Consider the following 27,804-nt stretch of genomic DNA (forward strand, 5'->3'; position numbering starts at 1 on the left):
TTCTTAAATGCTTGTCGATAATGCCCGGATATTGTGTCTGTTAAAAGGTTTTTTTTTTTTTTGGTTGGGAAAAAAAAGCTTATCTAAGTTGAATATGATAATCTAAATAAATATATCTCCAGTGATTTACAGAGTTCTTTTTTTCTGGAGTAAGAAAGGGAAAGATGAAAAACAAACCCAAAACAAACTAGAGCACCAAAGACAACCCTAATGGTATGAGAGTACTTAAAAGCTTATATATGGGAAACATAACACTGGACAGATCACAAGCAAATCCTGATCAGATTTTCCTGGTTCCTGTGAAGCCCCGATCCGCTCTCTGGGGACTGCATGTGAGCCGAGAAGTGTGTGGATCTGGGACACACGAACGGCAGCCGTTATGACTGACTGACAGGGAAATGGCAGAGCCTCGACAGGCGACAGGACGGAGATACAATCACTGTCCCTTAACACAGCGCAACCTGCTGGCCACCAAGAGAACGGCAGTAGGACAGAGCTAATTGTTCCACACCGCACTGCAAGTTGCTTCTCCTCTTCCTGGTTATTAAAATGTAAAATAAAAGGTGTATTTCTAAGGTTACTTAGCTGCATAAAATCTAAATTAAATTAATTTTGAATACTTTTCCTGCTTTAACTGAATGTGTTCTCAGATGTGTACTCAGTTTTCATCCAGACATGCACTACGTGAGGAATTTCATCAATATTATGTGTTTTTCATTGAAAGCTAGCTGTCCACAAATTTCTAAATAAATTTGAATCTCTCTGTATTTATGAGCTGGAAACTGAAGAAAGTCGGAAATTTTCTTTTGGCTGGAAAACTATGTTACACATTTTAAATCCATTTATCAAACAAAGTTTCTATGAGCAATAAAACATGTTTGTTTCTTGCACAACTGCTTAACAAGTACTTGATCAGTTGAAGTGACATATACTTAATAATATAGCATGGAACCACTAAGTAAACGATTCATTATTTTTTTTCAAAGTAGAAAATAAATACCATGACATTCAGCAGTTGTTGAACACAAACATTTCTTAAACTGCTGGAGGATTTGGTACTGGTCGTTGAAGACCTTGTTTCTGACATCATCAACCGGGTGATTTACATAAATGTTTTTTTTCACCAATCAATGTTGGCTCATTTAGCTGCAGGAGATGCTGTTCTACCAACAGGTGTGGCAAGGAAAACTGAGAACACAGGAGAAGGGACATGGTTTTCTTAAAGGGGCAGATGCCCATTGCTAACGCCAGGGAATTAATGACCATATTTACATAGCATGAGGAAACCAAAAACTCTCTTTGCAACTGCATAAGTGATAAGTAGGCTACACCTCATCAAATGAGTCACATCATATTAAAGAAAAAGGAGTGAATAACTAAATTATGTGTCACCATATGCAAGCAATTGCTGCAACATTCATACCCATAAATGTCCATGGAATGTCCAAGACCAATAGTCAGATCAATCAATCAATCAATCAATCAATCAATCAATCAATCTGTCTGTCTCTCTGTCTGTCTGGCCGTCTGTCTGTCTAAAATTCACACACAAAATTGGTATACCAGTACTTTTTAAAATTTTGAACTGAATGACTGAAGCGCAAATGTCGGTTAGACCTGCCCAACCGACTGCATTCTTTTCAAAATCACTCATACTTCCATCCGCGCGTGTGACAGCGCGTTAGCCTCAAACGGCGCTAAACGGACGATGCCGCGCGAGGAGCACCCCGTTCAGGAGCGCGGTTTGTCTGAAGGTAAAAGTGACTTTGCCTGCGAGTTTTCTCCTCGGTAACGGGAAACACTGGCACCGTCCCGGCTGCCCTGGGTGAAATTATAATAAGAGAAAGGAAAGCTATTACTATCACCGGGCTTTCATTATGCAAATGATATTAAGACAGGCCGCATGGATGGCCTCTGGCTACAGGCTAATCTCCATGCAGTGATTACAATGTGTCAAACTTAGTCATTTTGATTATGACATGTTAATTACATGCCATTTTCGCACCTGCACAGATAATACGCGCACTCTTAAAAAAAAAAAAAAAAAAAAAAGGAGAAAAAGACAACACTTTTTAACACTAAATAAAGATAGTCTTAATTAACCGATTAATTGTGCCGGATAACTAATACTGGAGATGGTAGAATCCCACCTCCTCGAGGCTTCCATTCATCAAACGCGAGTAGAGAAATCCAGATTCAAAAATTTGCTTTCCAAACCTTCACCAAAATACTTATTTCACAGTTGCATGATGATGATGATGATGATGAATATTATCACAACACAATATTGCAGTTATTGTTTCTAATAGCATTATTACTCGTAAAGATAAATAATGGATGCAGGTTTGCTGCTGAAGGTCACCGTAAGAGCCTGTCCGTAAATGCGCACGGAGCTGAAAAGCATTTGGATGCCTTCCCACACAATCATAGTAATCGTCTGTGCCTCTGTATGCACGTGGTTTGTGAATCCTGGGAATACTGTGAAACAAATTGATTCAGTGGCCAAATTTTTTCTCAAAAGATACATTTGCCAACAAATTCTGCACTAATTGTAGTTTGGCCCAAAATACTCCACTTCCCTTAGAGTTGACGGTGATGCTACGTTTGACGCCCCAGAAGTAAATGAAGGATCATTGGAAGGAAATGGATCATTTTGCTTAAAGGAGCAGGTGCTGATACTTCACAAATCCCTCCCTGTTTACAGTTTCATGGAATGCACACCAGCCAAAACCAAAAGGAACCAACGCTGTCACAGGTGACATCACAGAATCAACCAGACTCTACAAGCAGCCTATTTATGGCTGAACATGACTCAGAATAAACCCAGAAACCTGTGCGCGTTGCACTCTAAGAAAAGCCTTTTTTCTAACCTGCGGCTTGGAGGGTGATGCTGCCCTTTTGTCTCATACACTATGGAGCTGCTAATGAGCGTGAGTTCTGCTGCACTGCCACGTCTCATTAGCCCGTGTCAGGAAAGCTGTTCCTTACATTTAATTTCCTTTAACACCCACCAGGCACGAGCAAACCAGGCACCCCCCCCCCCGTGCCCATTCATGTGGAGCACAGGAGGCTGCAAGCGAGCCTGTTCCACCAGCTCACCTGAATCTGCCCAGCTGTGAGTCTGTTCCACTAGCACACCTGAATCCATCCAGCTGTGGCCCTGTTCCACCAGCTCACCTGAACCCGCCCAGCTATGTCTGTTCCACCTGCTCACCTGAACCCGCCCAGCTGTGTCTGTTCCACCAGCTCACCTGAATTTGCCCACCTGTGAGCCTGTTCCACCAGCTCACCTGAATTTGCCCACCTGTGAGCCTGTTCCACCTGTGAGGCGTGAAATAATTTGTGTGATAATAAAGTTATTCTTTTCCGAAATTCTTTAAAGGCTGTAAATCGCTGCATGTCCTCTTTTATAAAAGATACAACAACCCAAATTTTCCCTCAAATATTTTTTATTATACTTATTATTTTAAATAATATAATATTACGACTCTAGTGCACAGATATACAGTACTAGATGCAGTTTTTTTATGTATAAATCAAAGACCGCACAGCACAATTCACACTCCTCAGGAAAAGGTCACACACGATGTTAATTCTCATATATGGAAGCGGACAGGGTCAGCAAAATGGCCATCAAGCCAGACAGGCTGGGGACCCTGCAGTCTCTGCAGAACACTGATTGTTTTTGTAAGAAATCCTCTGGGATTCATAAATATTGATCGTACAAACTTAAAAATAGATTGAATCTTGATAGTGACACCAGTCATGAACATGTACAGTTTAAAACGTTCAAAATGGTTCCTTACATTCTTTTTCGTATTTTGTGTGTGTATATGTGTGTGTGTACATGTGCACGCGTGTGTGCGTATATGCGTGCGTGTGTGTGAATGTGTGTGCGCGAATGTTCTTTTCTACCTAATAGGGGTCATTACACATCCATAGGGTGGGAATCTAGTAACCAAGTGGGGGCTATTTCCACATCCTTATTAAGGAAAAGTATTAAATCTTGTTTAAACGATGCACCACACCTCGTTCCCCCCATGCCCCCCCACCCCTCCCCCCCGCCCCCCCAAAACAAAGACACAGACACACACCACACAGTGCAGTTGTTTACTGAAATGCCTAGGTGTGGCCCATTAAAACCCTTTAATTCATAAATTATAAAGCACTGTCCTGTCTAATCGGACCCAGCCTCTGGTCTGGAGCTGAGCGACCCAGAAGTATGCTGCCCCTACAGGCTGGCAGCAGTAATGCTCCCCTCATAGGGGGCCATTACAACAGAGCAGACCCAAAGATTACATTTTGGAAAATTAATGTCACTCTAAATATAAGGAAAGCTTTTCTGTTTAAAAAAAAAAAAAAAAAAAAAAACATTTAATATCACAGACATATTTACAAAATAATTTACTGACTATACAAGGCTGGTCTAATAGCAGTTTTGTTTTGCACTTGTTTGTTGAATGTATGGGCTGAAATAGGCTTCCTTTTATATGACTGTAAAATAAACACTAAACTTCAAATGAAAAGTCTGGAGAGTGAGATGGGGCATTCAGATTCAAACCATAGACTGCAGATTCAAACACACCCATTTCCCTCTCACTTGGGTACATTGACAGTATGGATTATCTTCAAGAAGCCAATGGAAAAAATGCATAGTGCATGGTATTATATTATGATGATCAGGCGTTCCAACTCATCTCTCTCTCGCTCTAACGTTTTTTTGTTTTGTTTGCGCAATGCAACACGCCGGTCCGTCGCCGTCCAAAACGGAAAAATGGGGTGAACCCATCCGGAGGAGTTATGGAGGAAGAGGGGAGTTGCAGAGAATGGGAGTTGAGAAGGAAGAACTGGATTGAGTGGCGGCAGTTTCAAATCCCCGTTTTTATTGTCCACGTGTGCAAATACATTTGTGATCAGGCTATATTTTGTCCCTTTAAATAAACTAAACGAAACGAAAAAACATAAATAAATAAATAAAAAAAAACACGGGAAAGCGCCAGGTCCTTGGGAGCGGTCTGAACCCGGGCTACCGTCGGCCTAAGCGGAGATCATAACCGGGGTGAGTCCACCTGTTTGCCCGTTTGGATTGTGTCGGTTGCAGCACCTTGGTTTTATGTTATCGTGTGTTAAATACTAAATAATAGAGCGTAACAAAGTGGGGATTCTGGTCCGGGATTTTAATCGATTTGATTGAGATAACTTTGAGTCGAGAACAATAGTTCGTTTGCCGTTTATGACTGAAACTTGTCCAAGCGATCACGTTTCGGTAGCTGCGCTGACTTGCTTTGGCGGCGCAGGGCTGTGTGTCTAATGCTTTTTTCTGGATCCTGTGTGGACTGAGTGTCCTTGGCCTTGGTTAGTGATGACAACAAGCTATTCTTTAGAATATCTTTTGACCATTTTAAATCGTTTTTAGAATTACTGCCTGAGTGTCATTTAAATCCCGTTTTTACTTTGCTGGTTATAGCGGGTTTGTGCGATTAAATTAGTTTTGTATATCATAGTGTTATCTCGGCTAATGTAAAAAAAAAATCGTGGTGTATGGTAGCATTGGATCTCTGTATTGTTTGAGATGGGAATTATAAGTTAGTTTGTGAATTGGACTGTAGAATGTGGGTTGTATTATGCTGATTTAATGAATGAATGAATAAATAAGCTGGCCAATGAGACTTATTGCCTGGAAACAAGTGATAACGTCAGTGTTCTGAATTAGTTTTCATTTTGTCTAGGTGTACATTACTGTTTAAAAAAAAGTGAAATTTGTGGGAAAAAATTGTAGATTGGAGATACAGGGGGGTTCTAATTTTCTCTCTCACTCATTCACATAGGCATACACATACATAATGCAACACACAGGAACTTCCTGTCCAAAAATCGGGGGAAAAGGTGTGACCTCATTCCGAGGAGTTATGGAGGAAGAGGAGGAGTAGAAGAGAACAAGAGATGGGGAGGAAGAACTGGATCAGGTGGTGTTGCTCTAAGCAGAGATCCCTACAGCTAGGGTGAGTCTGCCTGTCTCCCAGTTTGGATCGGGCCGGCTGCAGCCCCCTGGTTTCAGTTTCTTTTATGTTGTATATTCCACATGCATGAACAGGGACACGCACACGCATGTGCACACACATACACACACACACACGACAGCATACGCACACACACAAACACGCACAGGCATGCATGTCCACACACACACACACACACACACACACATGCATGACATGCATGCGCACACACATGAACACCCACACACACACACAAACACACGTGCACGGACATGAACACCCACACACACACAAACACACGTGCACATTCATGAACACGCATGCATGCGCACACACACACATGAACATGCACGTTAGCCCTGTACCTACTGGTGAAACCATTATGGCACATGTCTAAGGTGTCTAATGGGAGGATCGCAACCATATGAGCAGTAAGGAATTGTTCTTCATTGTTGCTGGCTGCTTCCTCTGACTCCATCCCACGGGCAAATTAGCCATTTCCTTTCTTATGTTTTGGAAGAAGTTACACATCTAGTCCTGTGTATATCTGTGTGTATCTGTGTGTGTTAGCATTATGCATGTTTGAGCGTGATTGCTGCTGTGTGCGGTTACTTCGCTGGGCATTATGGCCGCAGGAGAGCGAGTACAAGGCAGGACAGGTCCCCCCTCTTACTGCTCCAGTCCCCCCTCTCTCTGCCCCTGTCCCCATCTAGCTGCCTCTGTCCCCATCTACAGTAACTGCTCGTGCCCCCCTCTAGCTGCCCCTGCCCCCCTATAACTACCCCTGCACTGCCCCCCCCCCCCCAGACTGTCCCTGTCCCCATGCAATCCACAGCAGCGAGCTGCGGCAGACGTCATCGCATGGACTCATCTTCAGCAGTACGGAACTCTCTGAGGCGCCATGTTTAGTAAAAATTTGCAAAAAAGGCCTCTGGTTACTCCCATCGTGCCGTTTGATCGAACGAACCGTTATTTGCATGTAAACGGGAGCATTACGCACACGCTCCCTTTGCAGACGCATGCAAACGGCCTAATTGTGCCGTCGTCTGAATCCCCATTTTGACGGTGGCGTTGCCGCGCGCATGTAAATGTGGTCAGTGCGGTCGTCTCGCAGAGCCGGCTGCGTGCGAGAAGAATTTCTCTTTTCTGCTTTGTGTGGAAGGCAAAGCTACAAAAGCTGCACGTTTTTACCCGCGATGCACTGACGAGGAATGGAGATTGACATTGTCAATACGCAGCGCTCCAAATGAAGAGTCATTTATATTCATGCACCAGTTCTAGCTAAATCTGTGGATGTGAGAAAATGTGGCACAATTGGTTGATTTCAAGAAAAATAATGGCATCACAAAATCAGCAATGGATGACATTTCCTGATCTAAGTTTCAGAATGTTAGCAATGAGTTGGCAGACGCGCCATCTGAGACCTTTTACCCGATCATGTAAAATAAACGACTGAAAGTCGGGTTCCCGGACGTTTCTCGTTCCATTATTGTCAGAGATCAGCCGCATAGGTGAGCAAGTAACCCTCACGCTCCAAACGTAGCTCTGAAATCTGGAGACACAAGTGCATTTCATGAGATGTTCTCCTACATAAAACCAATATTTATCTAGACTACATGGATTTGTTTCAGTCTTCAGATTCCCTGATTCATTTGAAAAGACTGGGATCTTTGTTTAAACAACAGGCAGCCACATCCAGGGGGTAGCCATTTCCACATGTTGGCGCCAAACATGATTTGTTTTGTTTTAAAATCAATAACGTGACACAATTTTCTGGTAATTGGCAAACAGATGAAACCACTTTTCATGATCCGTTCCTAAATAGGAAATGCAATGAGGGCACATCGAGTATTAAAATATTACTGGGGGCATTTCTTGAAGCCTCCTGATTTTCCATTTGTTTGTATGGTGAGAGGTCTGGAGTTTCAGGGGCATGCAGACGTGGGATTTGAGGACGCTCCCTTGTTTTACGTTTGTTTGTATTGTGAAAGGTCTGGAGTTTCAGGGGCACGCAGACGTGGGATTTGAGGACGTCCCCTTAGCTCTTAATGTGTAGGAGCCTGGGGCAGTGTTCCGGGCTGCACTGGTGCCATCTGTCAGGCAAGCTACTGAACGAATCTGTCTCAGCTGAGCTTATTTAAGGCCCTGCCGATAAAATACGCGTTTGCCTCATAAAGTAAAACGCTGACTTAAGAGTGAGTCCTGTTTAATAAATATTTTCCGTTCATTTGACAGATGCTTGAATCCGGAGCACCTCACGTGAACATCACGAGCTCAACAAAAAATAAATAAATAAAAATAATGACAAACTAATCTGTAATTTGTTTTAAATATTTTCAGGGCTTGTTTATAGTTTAATTAGTTGTGATAAAAAGCAAATAAGAATTGTTAGCTTTTCCTAGGCTTCATTCTTGGCATCAGTAGTACTGTGTGGTTATGGCTTTGGCTGCCAGTTACTGTTGTACAGTTGACTAGGGTATGCATCCAGAATTATGTAACAACAACAATAATAATAATAATAATATTGATGACATTATTATTATAATATATATATTTTAAAAATATATATTATTATTAACTGTATAACTTATGGGTCTTAATATATCAATATTGTAATAAAAGGTAAAAAATAGGCAGGTATAATCTAGGCTATTTCTAAGTGAATTGGGATTCGATTTCACTCTGCTGTATGATTGCTATTATAATTCAATATTTTTTTGCCGTATATTCACCATTAACATTCCTGTGATATGAATAACGGGCTATGGTATATCTGGCTCTATCATTTAACTTGATCAATGGCAAAAAATTATTGGTGCTTAGACGGGAGGTCCTCTACAACATTATTGGGGGCCTGGATGGGAGGTACTGTAGAATGTTTTTGGGCAGATTTTCGGTTCTCGGATAGGGTGGGCAGAAGGCGGAACGCTTTTGGATAGGGTGGACCAGAACAGGAACGCTCTTGGATAGGGTGAACCAGAGCAGGAATGTTCTTGGATAGCGTGAACCAGAACAGGAACGCTCTTGGATAGGGTGGACCAGAACAGGACCGCTCTTGGATAGGTTGTAGATACACAGGGACTGTGACTCAGGGTGTTCTGGTGCAGATCTGAAAACGCTAATCAGGCTAATATGGCTCATGCCTAAAGAAACTTTCTCCTCTTTTTATGCACCCGGTTCATTTCAAAAGATGCCTAACTTGGACCCCACAAGTCCCTGTCAGATTCACTTAGTGACAATAGACCTTTCCCAAATTAGCCCCCGCGTCTTCAGGCCAGGAACGGGGGGCCGATAAAAACGAAACAAAAAACAACTTATTCAGTACCTGTCACCTCTCCTTAATAAATAAGAATCTCTTTTTCCGAGGGACGTCGTTGTCTCCCGGACTGTCGGGGGGCAGAGCCGGGGTTCGGGCCACACAGATTAAACATCTTGTCTGCAGAGGCAGCCGCTAATGAAAAGCAATAGAGATCCACATCCTTTTAATGAACAAGACACAGCTTTTTACTGGTCTCAATTTATTGAGCCAATTCACCCTGTCCATCACCCCAGAGGCCCAGGTAGCTCTTGCTCTCTCCCCCGCTCTTGTTACCTTGTCAGGGGTGGGGGGTGGAGGGGGCTGGGGAATTGGGGAGCCTGTCTGGAAGAGGTGAGAGGCTCTGACTCAATTTTCTGAGTGACATCTCTGATCTTGCTCCCAAGATCAGTAAGCAATCCTGGCAAAGAGATGCATATAAATTAATTACTCTGTCCGCGCCCCCCCCCTTCCCAGTCCAACCTGCCCCCTCGGCTGATAATGGAACAGTTTACATATGTTTAATAATGGGACAGTCACTTTCATTATAAGTGTGCTGTCAGGATGCCCTCCCCACCTCAGCCCCTGTCCTGTTTTACCCACAATCCACTTCTTCAACCCACACTATTGGTATCTTCCTGAGAATGACTTGCAGGGAAGCAAAGGATTTTGTTGCATTGCATTGCTGGCATTTAGCAGATCCTCAGGAACAAGCTGCAAATGCAATGATGAATTCAACTGAGCGACATTTAAAATGTATTTTAATAAGTTAGGCTATATGCAGAAATTAAATTGCATTGTTTGGGTTTCATAAAACTGCATAGCAGACTGCGATCCTTTAAAAAAAACTGTCGAGGATAGAAACACAAGAAAGCCAGCAGGCTTATTTCCATTGTGGTCCTCTTTGTGGGTAGAGACACTATGTGACTGCCCTTTATACAAACTAGCTTGTTTGACATGCAATGGGGAAACGAAACATTTCTACTGAATCATTTACTGAATCCAATTATTTTTTCTAAAAAAAAAAAAATGTTTAAACTGGGTTAGATTTATTGTAGGTACCCAAGAACTGTTTTATCTTCACAGTTTTATCATTTTGGAGAAATGCAGTAGAATGCTGGAAATGTGTGTTATTGTGCCCAGTAAGTGCATTTTGTAGTTTTGGTTATTATTCATTACAGACCATGTCCTGCTGGTGTTTGTTTGCTGAATCAAGTCTTGAAAGTTTTTACTTCTTTTGATTGACATCTGAAGATGAAATATTCTACTTTCTTAACCACAAACAACTTGTTCACCTTCCCTTTTACTTAATGATAGTGAGTGCTAGGGGTGGAACATTTTACACTTTTCTTTAAACGATTACAAGCTGATTTGTCATTGTGTTTACTTGAGTACTCATTTTAGTTAATTTTTTAACCTAAAGCCCATTTTAAACCATAAGCATAACCAAATAAATAAATAAATAAATAAATTACAGGGCTGCATATATCCAATTCCCATCCATGTTTGGAAAGCTTGCATAGAGTGGAGTCAGTGGAAGACCCATCATATGCAGCTTTGGCACGCAGTCTACAGGCTCCTTCATCAACCAGAGGGGTTCACTAGAGAGGTGATTGTGGACCCCTAACCCAGCTCAACCCTCCCATACCCCGCATGACGCAAGCAGCGATTGCATGTCGCTGTATGGAGCTGCCAGGCGCAGGCTGGATACGTTCCAGGAGGCCGTGAGGCTCGTTCATGCACCTCAGCGTGGTGCCCAAACCAAATGAGCCATCCAGCGGCTAACGTAAGCATTTTAATTAAAGTCATCTATCAGTACAAGCATATTTATGTAATAAAAGAAAACCTGTTTTCACCAAATTACCTGAGTATCAGTCCGAACTCTACTGCCCTACAAAGCCTAACTGCAGTAACTACGCAAAGGGTAAAACTGAGAAAAATGGCTTTATAGTGATTTAACTGGCCAGTCAAATGGGTTATAGGTATACAAGTGATATTGCACTAATTGTACATGTATTCATGAGGTCATTTTTATGCCCAAAAACCATGACGGCTGGCCAGTTAAAACACTTTAAAGCCATTTTTCTCAGTTTTACCCTTTGCGTAGTTACTGCAGTTAGGCTTTGTAGGGCAGTCTAGTAAGTGCATGCTCGCATTCCATAAATGTCAAAAATAAAAGTTTTTATAAAACTTTTAAATAAAAGTTGCTCAAAAATAAAGAGAAGTCTCAGCTGTATATAAACATGATGCTGTGGACTCTTGTTGGAAATTACTCTTGTTGGAGATGACCCTGACTCTTTTTGGAGATGACTTATGTTGGAGATGACTATTGCTTCAATGCTTTGAATAAGCAGGGTAATCTTGGAGATCCCTCACCTTATTCATTATGCAGACTGCAGGTTTGTTGAAAGTTCACATTGCACATTATGCAGTTCAATGATTGTTTACAAAACCAATAAGCCACAGACATAGCCTCCCTCATTCAGGTTTCTGCAGGTGATAGCAGTGCTAGCAGTTGACAAAGAACATGCTTGTCCCCTTGAAGAACATGCTGGCCATTTTAAACACATGACCTCGACCTTGCAAATACTCTTGTAGTAATGGGACAAAACTACCTTTACAGATGGTAGATTAAGTCCACGGTGGAATTTTTAATGGGACAAATACTGAGATTGGGCTGTAGTCACAGTAGCCAATATACCGTCAGCTCTCCTACTGAAAAAATTGTGGAGTGGATAGGCTATTAGTTCAGTCTAGGCTGCAAGGTATAGGGGACGCAGTTAGGTGTGCACAGAATAATTCGGGAATGAAAATAAGTCCGAAAGAGCTAAGGACCTGGAGTCGTACCTGGGTGATTCTGTGTTATCCTGTAGGGGATTGGCTTCATAGGTCATTAAGCCTCAAACTCAACCAGGCAGCACATTGAAACAACCATACACGGTTTTGAACGAAGCTACAGCACAACAGCTGAAACTACTACACACTACTGCATGGTGCATTTAACAGAACTGTGGCACTTCAAACAACTGGATCCAACGTGCTTCTCTCTTTGCTTTGAAAAATGGATCGAGGGGTTGTGTCTGACATTAGTGGCGTGGATTAATGCTGTGCACTTCTCTTTCTCTTACATTACATTTGCTGGCAGCCAGCTTTCCCTGACAGCAGTCTGTAGGACCCCCGCCTGGCACGGATGAGACAATTCTGCTTAGCCTGAGTTTAATTATGGCAGCAGAGTGTGAGCTTCCTTAACTCCCTGTATAACGCTTGGACGCCGCAAATCTGGGCCAGGAGCAGGATGAAGTCTGTGTGACGATAATTACGGAACACAGCCAGAACTGGGCCAAATACATATTTGTTTTGGATTCAAATACTTTTCTGTGCTCTGTTGATCTTGCCTGCTGTAATCGAGCCTGCCAATATGACCAGAAGGCGGGGTTTGCACTTTTTGAGAGTGTTTCACTGGTTTCAATACACCAGACAAGATCAGTAAAGCGTAGAAAAGTATTTGACTCCAAAACAAATACGTATTTGACACCGGTGTCTTAGTTGGAGGAAGGTTTATCTACCATTATTCATCAATATAGCAAAGTATCAGGGCTATGGGAGACGTGCCTAGGTGTCGGTTATTTCCCAGTCCCAGGCCTGTGTCCCACCCCCCCACACAGGTGTTAGTCAGCCTTATGACATCAACCCGGCACATGAAGAACATACTACAACGTTCTGCATGGAAGAGCCAGCATGGTAAGGGTGTGTCCATATACCATTCTGCTGTTAACCGCTAATGCAATATAGCGCCGCTATTAGCTGGATTAGTTTAATAGATTGCATTACCTGTAGGTAAAGCAAGGTTGTGACTGCATAATGACCAATTGGATCGCCTGTCTCATCGTCTTTAAAGAAGCCCCATGCTTGAGCCGGGTTAACTGCTGATTTTGCCTCGACTGAATGGACCAATCCACTGTCTGATGGGACGAGCTGGCAGTGCTTCTAAGTGTCGACCACAGTTAGACCACGGTTGGGTCTTAAGTACAGAGATAAGCATTTTACTTACAGTACGGTGTTGAGCATTCTCACGTGCAGCTGATGGGCATTACAGAACATTACAGGAAACGGGACTGGGATCTTATGTGGATTTTTGTGGCTCTTGAGTGTTTTCTGTGTGCTCACGTGTTTTCTCTTTTGTATACAGTTTTTTTTTATTAAACTGTTTGGAAATCACCGGACTGGGCTACTGTATGGGGATCCATAGAACTCCTGAGTGGGAGAAAAGGGCATCAATTCTGACATTAAATTAAGAAATAACAGTTATACATCCCTCACGGTCCCGCAGAGGAATAGTTTTATCTTTATCTTCTTGGAAATGTCAGAGAATTTGATTTTATGTTAGCAATAGATCAAATCAACTATCAGTGTGGTTTTAACTTCAGTTAGCGCGTGCTCGCATGTGTGCGTGTGTTTGATGGTGAGATCCCGGAAGACTAATTGCTGACACCCAAAGACTGATTCCCTTCAGGGTGTTTTTCTTGGGGCCCAAACTATTTTAACGGAATCAACAATCTGTCTTTACCATTCTACACGTGATTTAAGTGCTCAGAAACCTCTCTCCATTCATCAGCAGGCTGTTTAACTGGCAGCCATGGCAGATCTATACACGGAGGAAACATAATCATTATGAGGTCTGTTTAACAGCCTGGGTAATTGCTGCTTATGAGGTTATGGTACCTTGTGCAGGGTTCCCCATTTTTAATAATGCCTCTCACCGAAGACAGATGAATTATTGTTCAACTGAAGCATCAGTTATAGAATACCTGTATGAGGAAGTCTGGATATTACCTGGCAGAATAATAATAAAGTTGCTGACCCAAAATCCATCTTTTGTATTAGGAAAAAAATAGACCAGACTCATAACACAGTGACTAGATCAGACCTGTAAAACAGTGACTAGATCAAACGTGTAAAACAGTGACTAGATCAAACGTGTAAAACAGTGACTAGATCAAACGTGTAAAACAGTGACTAGATTAGACCTGTAAAACTGTGACTAGATCAGACCTGTTAAACTGTGACTGGATTAGAACTGTAAAATTGTGACTAGATTAGACCTGTAAAACTGTGACTAGATTATAACTGTAAAACTGTGACTAGATTAGACCTGTAAAACAGTGACTAGATTAGACCTGTGAAACTGTGACTAGATTAGACCTGTAAAACAGTGACTAAATTAGACCTGCAAAACAGTGACTAGATCAGACCTGTAAAACAGTGACTAGATCAGACCTGTAAAACAGTGACTAGATTAGACCTGTAAAACAGTGACTAGATTAGACCTGTAAAACAGTGACTAGATTAGACCTGCAAAACAGTGACTAGATCAGACCTGTAAAACAGTGACTAGATCAGACCTGTAAAACCGTGACTAGATTAGACCTGTAAAACAGTGACTAGGGTTTAGGTAGTGACTTTGTGTGACAGTGAATGCGGTCAGTTCGGCTTTACTTCCACCATCAACTCGATGCATTATCTCCCTATATTTAGTTACATTTACGATGTAAAGTTCTGTAAAATCTTCAAGAGACCACCGCAATATATTGAGATGTGGGCTATAAAAAATATTGAACGCATGGCAGAAATCCAAAATTATAACAATTGAAATATTTATTGAAGGGTTACACTTTGTAATTGGCAGAATTGGGGGGAACTATAGCCTATACTGAATAATTAACACATTGTAAGGCGTCATTGTACAGGAATAGTGGTATTATTTATTTCTCAGTTCAATCTGCACATATCGGCAAAAACAGTGTAGTTTAATGATAATACAGTAGAATCCATTTAACGGATTATCGCATAATTTGGGTATTTGCATAGAATTGCCAAATCCTGAACCATTTTCCATTCATTCCATTGTAAAGAGGTTTCATATTGTAGTGCTGAGCAATTAGTGTTTTTTGAGTTAATCTTGATTTCAATTCAGATTTGGAAAATAATCACAGTGTTCAATTTAATGTTTTTTTTGAATATTCTTTATTGAAATGTTAAACACTAACTTTTTAAAAGAGTTTTTTTTCAAAGGTTCCAATGTTGTGACTGCATATTACAGCAAGTTACTTGCATAAATTATCACATTGGTCTTTAAAAATATATTTGTGTGTAGAGCATGCAGGTCTGTGCCTGTGTAGAGCATGCAGGACTGTGCCTGTGTAGAGCATACAGGACTGTGTCTGTGTAGAGCATGCAGGTCTGTGTCTGTGTAGAGCATGCAGGACTGTGCCTGTGAAGAGCATGCAGGACTGTGCCTGTGTAGAGCATGCAGGACTGTGCCTGTGTAGAGCATGCAGGACTGTGTCTGTGTAGAGCATGCAGGACTGTGCCTGTGTAGAGCATGCAGGACTGTGCCTGTGCAGAGCACACAGGACTGTGCCTGTGTAGAGCATGCAGGACTGTGTCTGTGTAGAGCATGCAGGTCTGTGTCTGTGTAGAGCATGCGGGACTGTGTCTGTGTAGAGCATGCAGGACTGTGTCTGTGTAGAGCATACAGGACTGTGTCTGTGTAGAGCATACAGGACTGTGTCTGTGTAGAGCATGCAGGACTGTGCCTGTGTAGAGCATGCAGGACTGTGTCTGTGTAGAGCATGCAGGTCTGTGTCTGTGTAGAGCATGCAGGTCTGTGTCTGTGTAGAGCATGCAGGACTGTGCCTGTGTAGAGCATGCAGGACTGTGCCTGTGTAGAGCATGCAGGACTGTGCCTGTGTAGAGCATGCAGGACTGTGCCTGTGTAGAGCATGCAGGACTGTGCCTGTGTAGAGCGTGCAGGACTGTGCCTGTGCAGAGCATACAGGACTGTGTCTGTGTAGAGCATGCAGGACTGTGCCTGTGTAGAGCATGCAGGACTGTGCCTGTTTAGAGCATGCAGGACTGTGCCTGTGTAGAGCATGCAGGTCTGTCCTGTGTAGAGCATACAGGACTGTATCTGGTAGAGCATGCAATTCTGTGGAGCATCAGTGTGCCTGTGTAGAGCATACAGGAGTGCTAGTCAGGACGTGCCTGTGTAGAGCATGCAGGTCTGTGCCTGTGTAGAGCATACAGGACTGTATCTGTGTAGAGCATGCAGGACTGTGCCTGTGTAGAGCATACATGACTGTGTCTGTGTAGAGCATACAGGACTGTGTCTGTGTAGAGCATACAGGACTGTGTCTGTGTAGAGCATGCAGGACTGTGCCTGTGTAAAGCATGCAGGACTGTGCCTGTGTAGAGCATACAGGACTGTGCCTGTGTAGAGCATCAGGACTGTTCTGTGTAGAGCATGCAGACTGTGCCTGTAGTACAGCGTGCGTAAGCATACAGGACTGTGTCTGTGTGAGATCAGCGTTCTGGTAAGCATGCAGGCTGTGCCTTGTAAAGCATACAGCTGTGCTGTAACATAGGCTGTGTCTGTGTAGAGCAACAGGCTGTGCTGTGTAGAGCATCACGCGTGAGCATGCAGGACGTTCGTAGAGCATGTAGGATGGGCGGAAACTGCCTGAGCACTTGCAGGAAACACTAGATTACAGCCTAGATGTCACAACTGATATTGTTTAAGGCCACAAATTAATTTGAGGCCAGTCTTTTATTGACGGAAGAGGCCTTTCAACTACCAGAAGAGTGACTTGTGACTCCTGCTGTGTACGATTCCTGTGTGTCCAGATACTGTACCTGCTTCCAAATAATCTGATTTGAATGATCAATTCAGATGGGATTCTCTGCATTCAGCAAAAAATGTAGAAATTGGCCTGATCACAATAATAATAATAATAAAATAAATTAGAAGTAGTAGTAGCCTAGTAGTAGTAGTAGTAGTAGCAGCAGCCTAGTGGTAGCCTAGTAGTAATAGTACTACATGGTGAGTGTGGGGTGGTTGGTCATCCCTGTTTGTACTTCACATGGCCACGTTGGCTAGTTTGCAATTTTTGAAATTTTGTTAAAAATGACACGATGGGATGTTTCAGGAACTGAGAAGGATGGAAACGACCTGAGAATGAATCCTGCCCTCCGTCTGATTACACACAACTCATTACACTCAAATATCTGAGAATGTGGCAACAAAAAAAAAAAAAAAAAATTCCAATAAGCCCTTAAACTGCCAGGAGCCCCATGGGGTGCGGACATCCCGGTTAATGGCGGAGAGGCTTCGAAAGCACCAAAACGAACACTCCGATAGATATTTATTTTCGCATCGGCGTCGAAATGCCATGAAAATAAATATGTACAATATTTTAATATCACTTAATGGTGCGGTTATGTGACATTTATCATAAAGTAATAAATTCGGGTTAATCAACCGCGGAGGGGGTGTAGAGCCGTTTTGAAATCTGACATCGCTTCTGTTGTTTTCCAGCCCTATATGTGTCCCAGCTGGATATTAAACACTATTCTACCTTAAGACCTGTCCTGCCCAGTGAAGCCGAACAGCCGGTGTCAGTAATGCAGTAAAATCGCGCTGAACAGTCTCAGAGTAATTAAGTGGCTGATGCAGACAGGGCTCCTGCACACGGACTAAATTGCACATTCATTACGAGCGTGGCATGGAAGGAGAATTCCAAATAGACAATAGAGCCCCCAGTAATTCAATCTAAGCTTGTACTTACAGAAAACAATGAGATAATGAACTGCAGAATTACAAGGCGCATATTGCAGTTGGCGGGGTAGAGGGATGGGGGGGGGGAGACGAGAGGCTGGGGGGTGGGGGTGGTTTGTTTGTGGGGGGGGTGTTGGGGGGGGGGCTTGCCGTTTGCGAGATGGGGGCAGTGTACATACATGCAGTGGTAATGTTGTCCATCAAACTGCAAAAAAAAAAAAAAAAAAAAAAAAAAAATTCCTGCAAACCTTCCAGGTTCACAATCATAGTTATCTGTGAAGTAACCCTCTGGGGGACGTTGTATGAAGCAGAGTTTGGTCCGAAAGGGAAGGAGGGAGAGAGAGGCAAGGGGAGGGGTGTGGGGGGGCAGGCGACGGAGACATGAGACCAGAAAAAAAGTAATTTATAGGCATCTGAAGAATATAATTTATCATAGGATCCGCTCTATGCTGCTCAATTGATATGTAGTTGATTTCAAACAACACCCCGAGGCTCTCGCTGGGGACACTTTTAGATTTTACGCTTGGATATATCTGTTTAACTCCCCATTTACCAAAACAACAGCTCCTGACAGCACAAACAACTTACTCTGGCTGCGCAGAGAGAGAAGGGGGGGGGGGGGCAGGGGAGGGGAGGGGAGGGGGCGGGGGGGTTGTGGATTCAACCCTAGGGGTCCATTGAGAATATAATGAAAGAAAGGAGAAGGAGAGGCTTTTATGCGACTGTAATAGATCCTGCTCTGAATTATGCATCTGAAATGTGAATGTGTGTGCAGATTTTAGCGGAATTTGGCAGAGCTGTTTGTGCAGATGTGTATTTGTGTGTTTGGGGAGGGGGGGGGGGGTGGGGTATAGCAATGACATGACCCTTCTATATTGACAAAAATAGCAAAACCTTGATAAAATTAGTAATCTGGTATCATCTAATTAAAATAACTCGTGTCAGGCCAGTCAGGGCAGAGTGACAGTTTGATAATTGGAAGATTCTTTGTGTTTTTTTTTTTTTTTTACAAAGGAAGTGACCCCAAGTCTCACTATAGATTTATTCTGACCACACTGTCACCCTTTGTCTTGGTTAGGGTCAGAGGTCATGGGGTGAAATAAATCAGTTTGGTTACAATAGAACCCTAAAACACATTCCAGGTTTCGGGCACATGAATGCACTTCTCCATCAGACTGATTTAAGGTGCGACATAAAAATGTGTGCTTCAACAACAATTAATTTACAATTAAGAAAAAATAAATGTTCTGTTAAGTTAAATGAGCAAAATCACAAGAAATTTGGTATGAGAAGGATGTTTGAGATACGGGCTGATTCTCTATGAAATAATCAATGTCTTATGTAGATGAACTTCAGATGACAATTTTAAGTCCAATGGTTGTGTTTGTTGGTGGTCTGTAGTCATTTCACTTATGGTAATTAAGTCACTAATTGGCACGCGTAGCGTTCTTACTAGGGAACATGGTTGGGGTTTACTGGGGTCAGAACCCCAGTGGGGGCTCACAAGCTTGGGGGAAAGAAAGAGACCTTAAATCTTTGAACTGCCCAATTGCTCTCCATCTGTTTGCCTGAGCCCGATTAGCAAGCGTGCTAATTAGCCGCGTAATGCGTACGCGCTTGCGGGACGGTCGTTCGTTGCGTCTCACACGGTCATGTTCGTGTGGCACTGTGTGATGATGTCATCACAGCTCTGTTAACTGCAAGTGGACCACTTCTTGTGTGGCAAGAGTGCTAAGGAAAGCAGAGTGCTGAGGGTTTGGGTGTCTCTGTGACAGCATGAGGCTAATTTTTCTGGCCCAGGTTTCTGTCCACTCTCTCTGTGAGAAGGCGAGATTTACAGCCTTTCTTGGTCATTGGATCTGAGGTTCTGTTGGACCGGTTGCTGAAAGTCCAGATGCTGGTTGGTTCTGTGCCACTCAGTGACCCACTGTCCTATTAAGAGACTGCACGGTGCTTCCATTTGTTTCTCTTCTTCCTGCATCTCTCCGGTGCTGTAGCCATCTACAAGCTTATAGCGCAAAAAGGGCATCATAGTACTTGGGAGACCAATTTCTATTGTCATTGTTACAATACTGTATGACAATCTGACTTCAGTGGTACTTTAAAAACCAACTGTACTCTGTACAGTACAGCTGTGAGGGTCTTTGTAACAAAACCACAAAATTACATTAATCTGTTCAACACACCCCAATTTACAAAGCAGCCAAGTGTGTGTCAAAGGAGGCTTCCACCAATTAGATTAAAGCTGACTGTAGTACTGAAGTAAGGTGGTGTTGGGTGGTTCATCCTGCTCCTGTGCATGGATGGGCCCCATTGTACCTCCGACTATTGCGCATGACCAGTGGGGGTCGCTAGAGATCCCTCTCTAACCCTGGGCGATGCTACTGCCAATTATGCATCACCCAGGGTTAGAGAGGGTTCATTTGGCAGGGATTGGCGTCTCCTGGATCTCTAGCAACCCCCACTGGTCAATCGGGTGTGTGCAAGTCTGACTGCTAAGTTGCAAATTAGGGGCCAGGTTTACAAAGTGCAAATTGAGGCCTGAGAGGGCATGTTGGTGCCTTCGCGGTCTGCATTAAATTTACGTCTTATTTACTAACGCTACGGCTAATTACGCATTCATGAAATGGCACTGCCTACTAATCGCATTTTGCATACAAAGCAAAAACTCCTGTTTAGTGCGTTGAATATCTTCATTGGATGTGGGGAAAGGATGTGTCCTCTGCTGCCATGTAAGAGTGTATCCAGCACTACGGATAGTGCGGGACAAAATGTGTGGTGATATTCTAGCAGCGGTGGCAGTTGTCGATTGAGTTAATCCCGATGCGAGAGATTGTAAAGTTGCAAGGGTCTTGACTATTGCCGGTTTGGAATGGGAACATTCTAGGTCATTTTTTATTTCTCCCCGAAGAGTAATTATTTATATAGCTGGGTGTTTGTCACAGATAATAAAATATGTACTCTGAAAATACTATACGTGCCAAAAACCTCTCGGTTTCAAACCTAGCAGCCCTGTGTCTTCAAATTTCCGTTGCAACTTGGGACCGTAATTTTTAAAAAAACACCCGTTTGTTAAACTAAAACGCTTTATACCACACTGAAGACAAGATCTTGGCAAAGACCTACATGTAAAAATCTTGTTGTTCAAACTAGTTTTCCCAGAGACTAACCCATCAGAAAACATGTAGCTACACTGGGAGCAGGTTAGCTGGCTGTGGCATACTATTCTAGCTGCTGGGGGTTCGCAATCCAGAATGCGGCATGTCTCCTTTTCACCGTAATTACAAAAAACACCCATTCGTAAAACTATACCACACTGTAGACAAGATCTTGGTAAATATATATTGTTGTTGTAAAAATAGTGTTGTTCAATCTAGGTTTAGCTGTCTAGCCATGTCAGAAAACAATTCATAGGGCCTCTTTCCCGCCATAACTTGGATGAATCAGGATTGAACAGGATGATGTCAAGACAGGGGTTGGCTACAGTTTGAATGACATTTAATTTCACCAATAGAAAATCCCTTCTGGGGTTATTTTGAATAAGATGGTAAACGAAAGTTTTTTTTGGTGCCATTTTGCATCTGAAATGGCTGTCCCTCAGGACGCTGGCAGCTCTTACATTTTTAGGACACCTAAATATACAAACGTATGAATTAATAATGGCCTAATATTAATATTAGACATAAAATTAGATTTTTTTATAATGACCCCACTGATTTTGGTGAAACATTAAGTGCAGGCACAAATGCTTGTAAGCAAGTCAAATTAGCATAATAATTTCTGACATCTAAAGTTAAAAATAACATCGCTAAACTGTCAGTCCACTTTTGAAACAATTTAGTAGTTTTATCTACTCTGATTTGGTATATGTCCTTGTTAAAATACCTGTTTAAGTGAACCCAGATGCCAATTTTATTTTATGTTTGTGTGTGGAACACCTATTGTGATTACATTGCAGGCAGAATGTTCGACCTCCCTATCGTCAAACCTCGCATTGAAGACTACAGCATGTACCACATCTGACTTTAAAGCAATACAAACAAACACACAGTAAACCTGTATGTTAGTAAAGCAATTTCCGCATACTCTGTATGCTCTGTTTCTAAAAATGTTTTTTTTTTTTAAAGGCAAAAAGCATTTCTTCATATTAATTACTGGCACTAACTGCCCACTGATTTTTACAAAAAACTTTGAGCGCTTTTTACTGTGGCTTCAGTTGTGTATGTAATTTGCTGTGCATGAGATCTATTGGCTAACTTAATAAAATTAAACTCTTTGTGATTTCTGCATCTTTTTTCAGGTTTCTGTGATTTTTAACGACTTTGCCGTGACTGCTCTGTGCCAATACTTTCTGTGACAAACACCAGCCTTTGGCTAAATATTAAATTTATTTGATCTGCTTAATGAAATATGATTTCTCATATTACTTTCTCGTTTGTTTGCTTGCTCGATAGGGAGTTTGAAATAGTGTGTTTTCTTCCTCCTCACGTGATTCTCTCGTTGTGATCCTTCCTTAAATTCTTACTTACTTACTTTTTTGGCGCCCATGTTTCATGATGGCAACTAACACAGGTCATAAGAAGAAACTTTCACAGCATTAAACACGATTTCCATCAGTAATTCTGACAATTTCCTCCTAAGTTCATATTAGGACAAACATAATTCCGTTATTGTGTTTTTGTATTAAGGCTTCTCTCCTTAATATGAATTAAGGAGAGAAGCACACCTTGTGATGACCCGTGTAGATGGCATTCATACAGCCCTGTGCGTCTGTTTGATACGTGACGCACATGTTTCTGGCCTTCATGTCTGCATCTGAATCTAGTCGCAATAGGCTTAGTACATCTGGCCCTAAACGTCTTCTCCTGAGTCATATCATATGGGCGAGTCAGCTGTGACCTACGGTGTGATAGGATGTTTATATGAATGTCTACTCGGAAAAAAAACCCACATGCATTTTTTATTTAAAAACTTTATTGAGTTTATGTAGATGCTGGACATTACGTGTATGAAATGGTGTTGCTGAATGTTATTGTTGAAGCAGAATTCTGGTGCTTGTGACAGTCTGGAGCTTTCGAGCGGTCCTTAACAGCGCATTTCCTCGACGTGAAAGGGAGTTGACACCACCAATTTCCCCAGCCTGTCAATCTCTCGCTTATCCCGAGGAGTCCCCTCACTATGCTTAGATTTCCGTCAATATTTTGATTCCTGCGGGTTAAACGGCTTTAGACGGGGCTCTTAATACATCACCTATTTCTGCACGACGCTCGAGATAAATCACCCCGTGCTCTATTCGCAACGACATTACTGCCGGCTCAGTGGGGTCTTACGAACAAAGGGGAAATGTATCACGAGTTATATGTATATAAGGAGGAGTTTAACGGCACAGCGGCTTGTTTAAGGTTTTATTATAGTTCCATGATTAAAAATTACTTCTTTATTTATTTATATATATTTTTTACCTTCAAGGCCATTTTCTCCACGCTGTAGATATAAGCCGATTAATCAACGTGACCCGGCTCTCTATAAAGGGAGTTATGCAGCGGCATTGGATGTCAAGTATTGAGCTAAATTGCTGCGGCAGGAACATATGGCTGCTCATCAACTCCGCACAAAAACATTTGTTACGAGACGGAATCCCTGAGGTAATTTGCAAATCTCCTGAAATCCTGAACAAGCTTTGATTTAACAGAGCCTGCCGATGGCTTTTGTTTACTGTCTGTTGTTGGCAAAATGACATCTTATAAAGAGAGTTTATCCATTACCGCGGAGGAGTGGCTTGACTCTGTTCTTGGGGACATTTTAACTGTGTTCATATAAACCCCCAGATATGCCAGCCCTGCTGGCTGTCTAAATGTAAAAATCAATAAACCTAGACACAAGTACACTTTCGAATTCCGTTCAAAATGAGCCGGAGCGTCAGGAGTTTATATGTTTTTGTAAACGGCGGAGCGGCGGCCGCTCCCCCGAGTTGCCCCTGCCGCTGCGGAACGACTCGTCGGTGGCTTGTAACCGCGGCTGCGTTCGGGGCCCCTGAGCGGAGACGGAGTCTAACTACAGCATCCCAATTTCGCCCCCTGTTAGCGGGGACTGCTGCGTACGGCCAAAACCTAAATTACTGGTTATTTTTTTCGAAAGGAACAAAAAAACCTCGATTGTACTTTATTACCCAACCTGCGTGAAGAGTGTAATCATTAGCTCTTTTTTTGTTGTAAGCAGAAAGATGGCTGACTTTTGAGAATGCTGCATATACAAATTTACTGGAAAAATACAGTAATGTACATTGGATTTATTGAGCAAATGGCTTTGTTTTCCGTGCATATATTTGCTGTGTCAGTTGCTCCCAGTCATATTAGTAAATGAAATGTTTAAACCCTTACACCAGGATACATTTCCCCCCCGTCGAAGTCCGTAGATACTCTTCATCAAGAAGTTTTAAAAAATAATCCCCCCCTTTTTTATTTATTTCATGTTCTGGTGTACAGATCCGGCCACTTCGCCGGCAGCTGTCTCTGAGAAGTCCATGAATGCCCCCGAAAAAGACAAAGAAAATTAATCATGCCAAAAAGTAGAAGTGAAAAAGGTAAGCGCTTTTCTGCAGATGCAAGCAGCTTTCCCATGATGGATACAGTGGCCTCAGTTACTCGATTAAATGGCGTTTCACAGTGCATAGACTCCTACTTAAATGTCTCAAGACCCGTAATTATTTATTGATGTCTGGTTCAATCTAAATCTGCCTAGGAAACGTGGTCCACAGTGCCTAGAGGAACCTGTTTTCCATGTGAACCCCCCCCCCCGTCCAGTTCCTGTAATAGACTCTGTGGGGAGGGCTGAAGGTGGGGGTGGGCGGTGGGGGGGGGGGACCAAACAGCACATTTAAACTGCACTGAGAAACCCATCAGTTCCCTACAAGTGGGGGGGGAAAAAAAACAAAAAAATGCAGACTTTACAGATTAAATATGTGCCAAAAAATAAAATGGACACGAACGCTTCAACGATATTGCATGCCATGTAGAGACGATTCCGTTCACCTAGGAGTCCTTTAATCAACGCGCCAAAGGACGGTTGGATATGCAAATGAGATGCGCGTATTAATATCTCCCATTCACGGTGACGCTTCCAGTAATGAGGGATGCCTTCCGCCGTCCTTTCTGCCTTGTCGTCTGATGGAAAAGGCACCTTCCCAAAGTGCGCGAACCACATTAGCGCCGATAAAAGTGAGGCCCTCGGGGGAATCGAGTCGGGCACGAACCGGACGCCCTGCACCTGATTTAAAACAATTCAATTTGGACGTACGATTCCAGCCCGATTCTCTGGGTTAAAGTTTAATGCGGACATGATTTTTTTTTTTTTTTTTTACGATGATAATATGATGATTTTTCTCCACTTACGGAAGATGAACCGCGTCTTCGCTTTTAGTCACAACGCTGCGTGTCGGAGGGAGGGAGCGAAAAACCGCCATCCCCGCATTTTCTCTGTTTATCTGCGCTGTATACTGACCTCGGCTGCCTCTGTAAAAAAAAAAAAACGTTTATGTAAATGGGTTCTACTGACACAAAGTCAGTAGCAGACTGGACTCTTCAAAGCCAGGCAGAAGGTGGCATTATTTTAAAGGTACAGTACGGTAATGGTCAAAGTGAGTTTGACTTAGCATAGGTTAGGTCAGAGTAATGTTCACGGTGTGAACTGGACTCAGTGTGTTCATGGCTATAGAAAAACTGTTAAAAAATGAGTATTGTACCTTATCGGGCCTGTGTTTTGTAGTTGTCCAATGACCTTCGGTATGCACTTATTGTACGCCGCTTTGGATAAAATGCCAAATAAATGTAATGTATGAGAGTTTCTTCAGTGAATTGACTCATTGTACAGCTGCACCAAATGGTACTCTGTACGTTAGGTCGTACGTCGGGACCTTAAAGTGGCCCTTGGTGTTAAAGTTCAGGGTAAGGCCCTGGCTGAAGTTAGGAAAGGGGTAAGTTCATTTGCACCCCCCCCCCTTTTGTAAAGTCCATCAGAGCTTTTTCAAACCATTAACACTGTGCAAGTGCAGAGGCAGCTATTGATTTAGGCCTGTCTGCAGCCCGTGATCCAGTCCCGCCATACCGCTTTGAGCCATACTTCACCGTTCCCCTGCAAGTCGTCTCCGTGACGACCTCCTTTTCCCTCCCGTTAAGACGCACGGGGAGAGATATACTGTCAGAACCGCGGGACTCTATTTCATTTCCAGAGGAGGAGAGAAAATATTTTTCCTCTCCTCTTCCAAATTGGCCAAATGCTAGTCACTCCATCAAACATTTAGTGTGGGGGGGGGGGTGGGTGTGTGGGGGGGGGGGTTGATTGTTCCCTGGTAGCTACAGCCGGGTATAACTTCCAGCCATTTTGTCATGTTAACTGCAGCCGATCAATGGCTGGAGGTCAGAGCTTCTGATGTACGTGAGAGCTTAGAAGAAGGGGAGAGAGGGGGGTGGGGGGTTAGGAGGGGGGGAAAGTGTCCCAGATTCATTTTTTCTCATCTTGTAACAGAGCCGTCAGTTATTTTTCTTCTCTTAGCCCTCACCACTCTAAGTGGATATTGATCAGCTGCCTTAATGCAAACCTGTCAAATTAATTTTGTGGAAAGCAGGGCCGGCTGGCCTCAGATTGCCTCAGCATCGGGGGGTGCAGCTGGAAACTTATGAATTTTAATCATCATCAGAATGGAAAGCTGCCGATCCCCCCTTTTCTTTGCCTCTATTCTTCTTTTCTTCCCCCCCCCCCCCCAACACGTTGTTGGAATGCTAAACGGGGAGCGTGCTTTAACTGGGCGTGCCAATAACGGGCCCCCGCTCTATTCCGTCTGCAAACCCCGGGGGGAGGCGGGTCAGAGGAATAATGATTTTTAACATGTTCCAATTTTGATTACGTGGCTTGTTAAACTTTTGTAATTTCGCGGGGAGATGTAAAAGAAAGAGGAGAGAAAAAAACGTAATGAACCGCTCGGCCTTCCGCCGTCGCGGGCGGGAATCTCTCTTAAATGGGAGCTGTCAAAAAAAAAAAATGAGGGCGCCATTTTAGCTCAAGGTTCTGACTAAATAACACCGGTTAATGTAACATCGCCTTTTCTGCATAATTGTGGGAAAAGTAAAACCCACCGTTGATGAAATTATTGGCATTCCGGAAAGGTCCAAACAATGAAAGGTATGTTTTTTTATGACGTCCACTGTGGCATCTAGGGAAGACCCTGATAGACTCACAGTTGACACTGTTGTATTTCAAAATAGGTTCCATTGTGTTCCAATGGTGTTACCACGACTATGTGCTAATACAAAAATAATCAAATTTTATGTGCACGTAAGGTAAGCGACAGTGATTGAGGCAAAATAGTTGGCTATCAACTATTCGGGATCTTCAAGTGATATTGAATCCTCTTTTGATGGTATAGTTTACTGGATGGTTTATTAGAAAATGATTCAGAAAGTCAGGAAGATGTTTCATTTTTTGTTACATCCAGAATCATGAGCATTTGAAATTTGCTCTAATTCTGATAAGAACTGAACTGTGTGTAAGAACCGGCCTTCGCCCGTCCATCATGCCAAAGCAGCCCTGAGTCATCCTGGAGAAACTGGCGTTCCCAGATCTTCAGAAGTTGCCCCCTGAAATGTTCCACTCTCAGCACGCTCAGCACTGCCCCCAAACCAAAAAATGTAAGTATTGTACAGGAAGACGATTAAAGGCATGTTAACTGCCCCCGCCCCCATCGAACCAATCAAACGCTGTCCAGATGATATGTTGAGACCGCCCCCGCCCCCATCGAACCAGTCAAACGCTGTCCAGATGAAATGTTGAGACCGCCCCCGCCCCCATCGAACCAATCAAACACTGTCCAGATGATATGTTGAGACAGGGCTGCCCAACCT

General features: G+C 42.9%; 1 protein-coding gene and 1 long non-coding RNA gene across 8 annotated transcripts in view; both read left to right on the forward strand.

Annotated features, from left to right (window-relative positions):
* Positions 1-1,387: 1,387 nt before the first annotated feature.
* LOC135239499 (uncharacterized) lies at positions 1,388-3,437 on the forward strand. 2 transcript variants are annotated; one of them, XR_010325390.1, is made up of 3 exons: positions 1,388-1,754; positions 2,585-2,930; positions 3,015-3,437. It is a non-coding gene; the product is annotated as an uncharacterized LOC135239499 (long non-coding RNA). The 2 variants fall into 2 exon arrangements; XR_010325389.1 differs by having other exon boundaries at positions 1,408-1,754; positions 2,705-2,930; positions 3,015-3,435.
* Positions 3,438-4,572: 1,135 nt separating this feature from the next.
* The window catches only part of skor2 (SKI family transcriptional corepressor 2), a 96,921-nt gene continuing 73,689 nt past the window's right edge, over positions 4,573-27,804 (forward strand). For 2 of the 6 annotated variants that reach the window (XM_064308197.1, XM_064308199.1), the window contains exons 1-2: positions 5,834-6,002; positions 24,394-24,491. Coding sequence is in view for 3 of the 6 variants with exons in the window: in XM_064308194.1 (XP_064164264.1) it covers positions 5,944-6,002 (59 nt within the window). In the remaining 3 variants the exon portion in view is untranslated. Of the gene's footprint in view, positions 5,060-5,124; positions 5,356-5,828; positions 6,003-24,393; positions 24,492-27,804 lie in introns of those variants that run through there. The other 4 variants (XM_064308194.1, XM_064308191.1, XM_064308192.1 and 1 more) reach the window with 4 other exon arrangements.

Source organism: Anguilla rostrata, chromosome 14 (assembly GCF_018555375.3).
Source record: "Anguilla rostrata isolate EN2019 chromosome 14, ASM1855537v3, whole genome shotgun sequence".
NCBI classification, from domain to species: domain Eukaryota; kingdom Metazoa; phylum Chordata; class Actinopteri; order Anguilliformes; family Anguillidae; genus Anguilla; species Anguilla rostrata.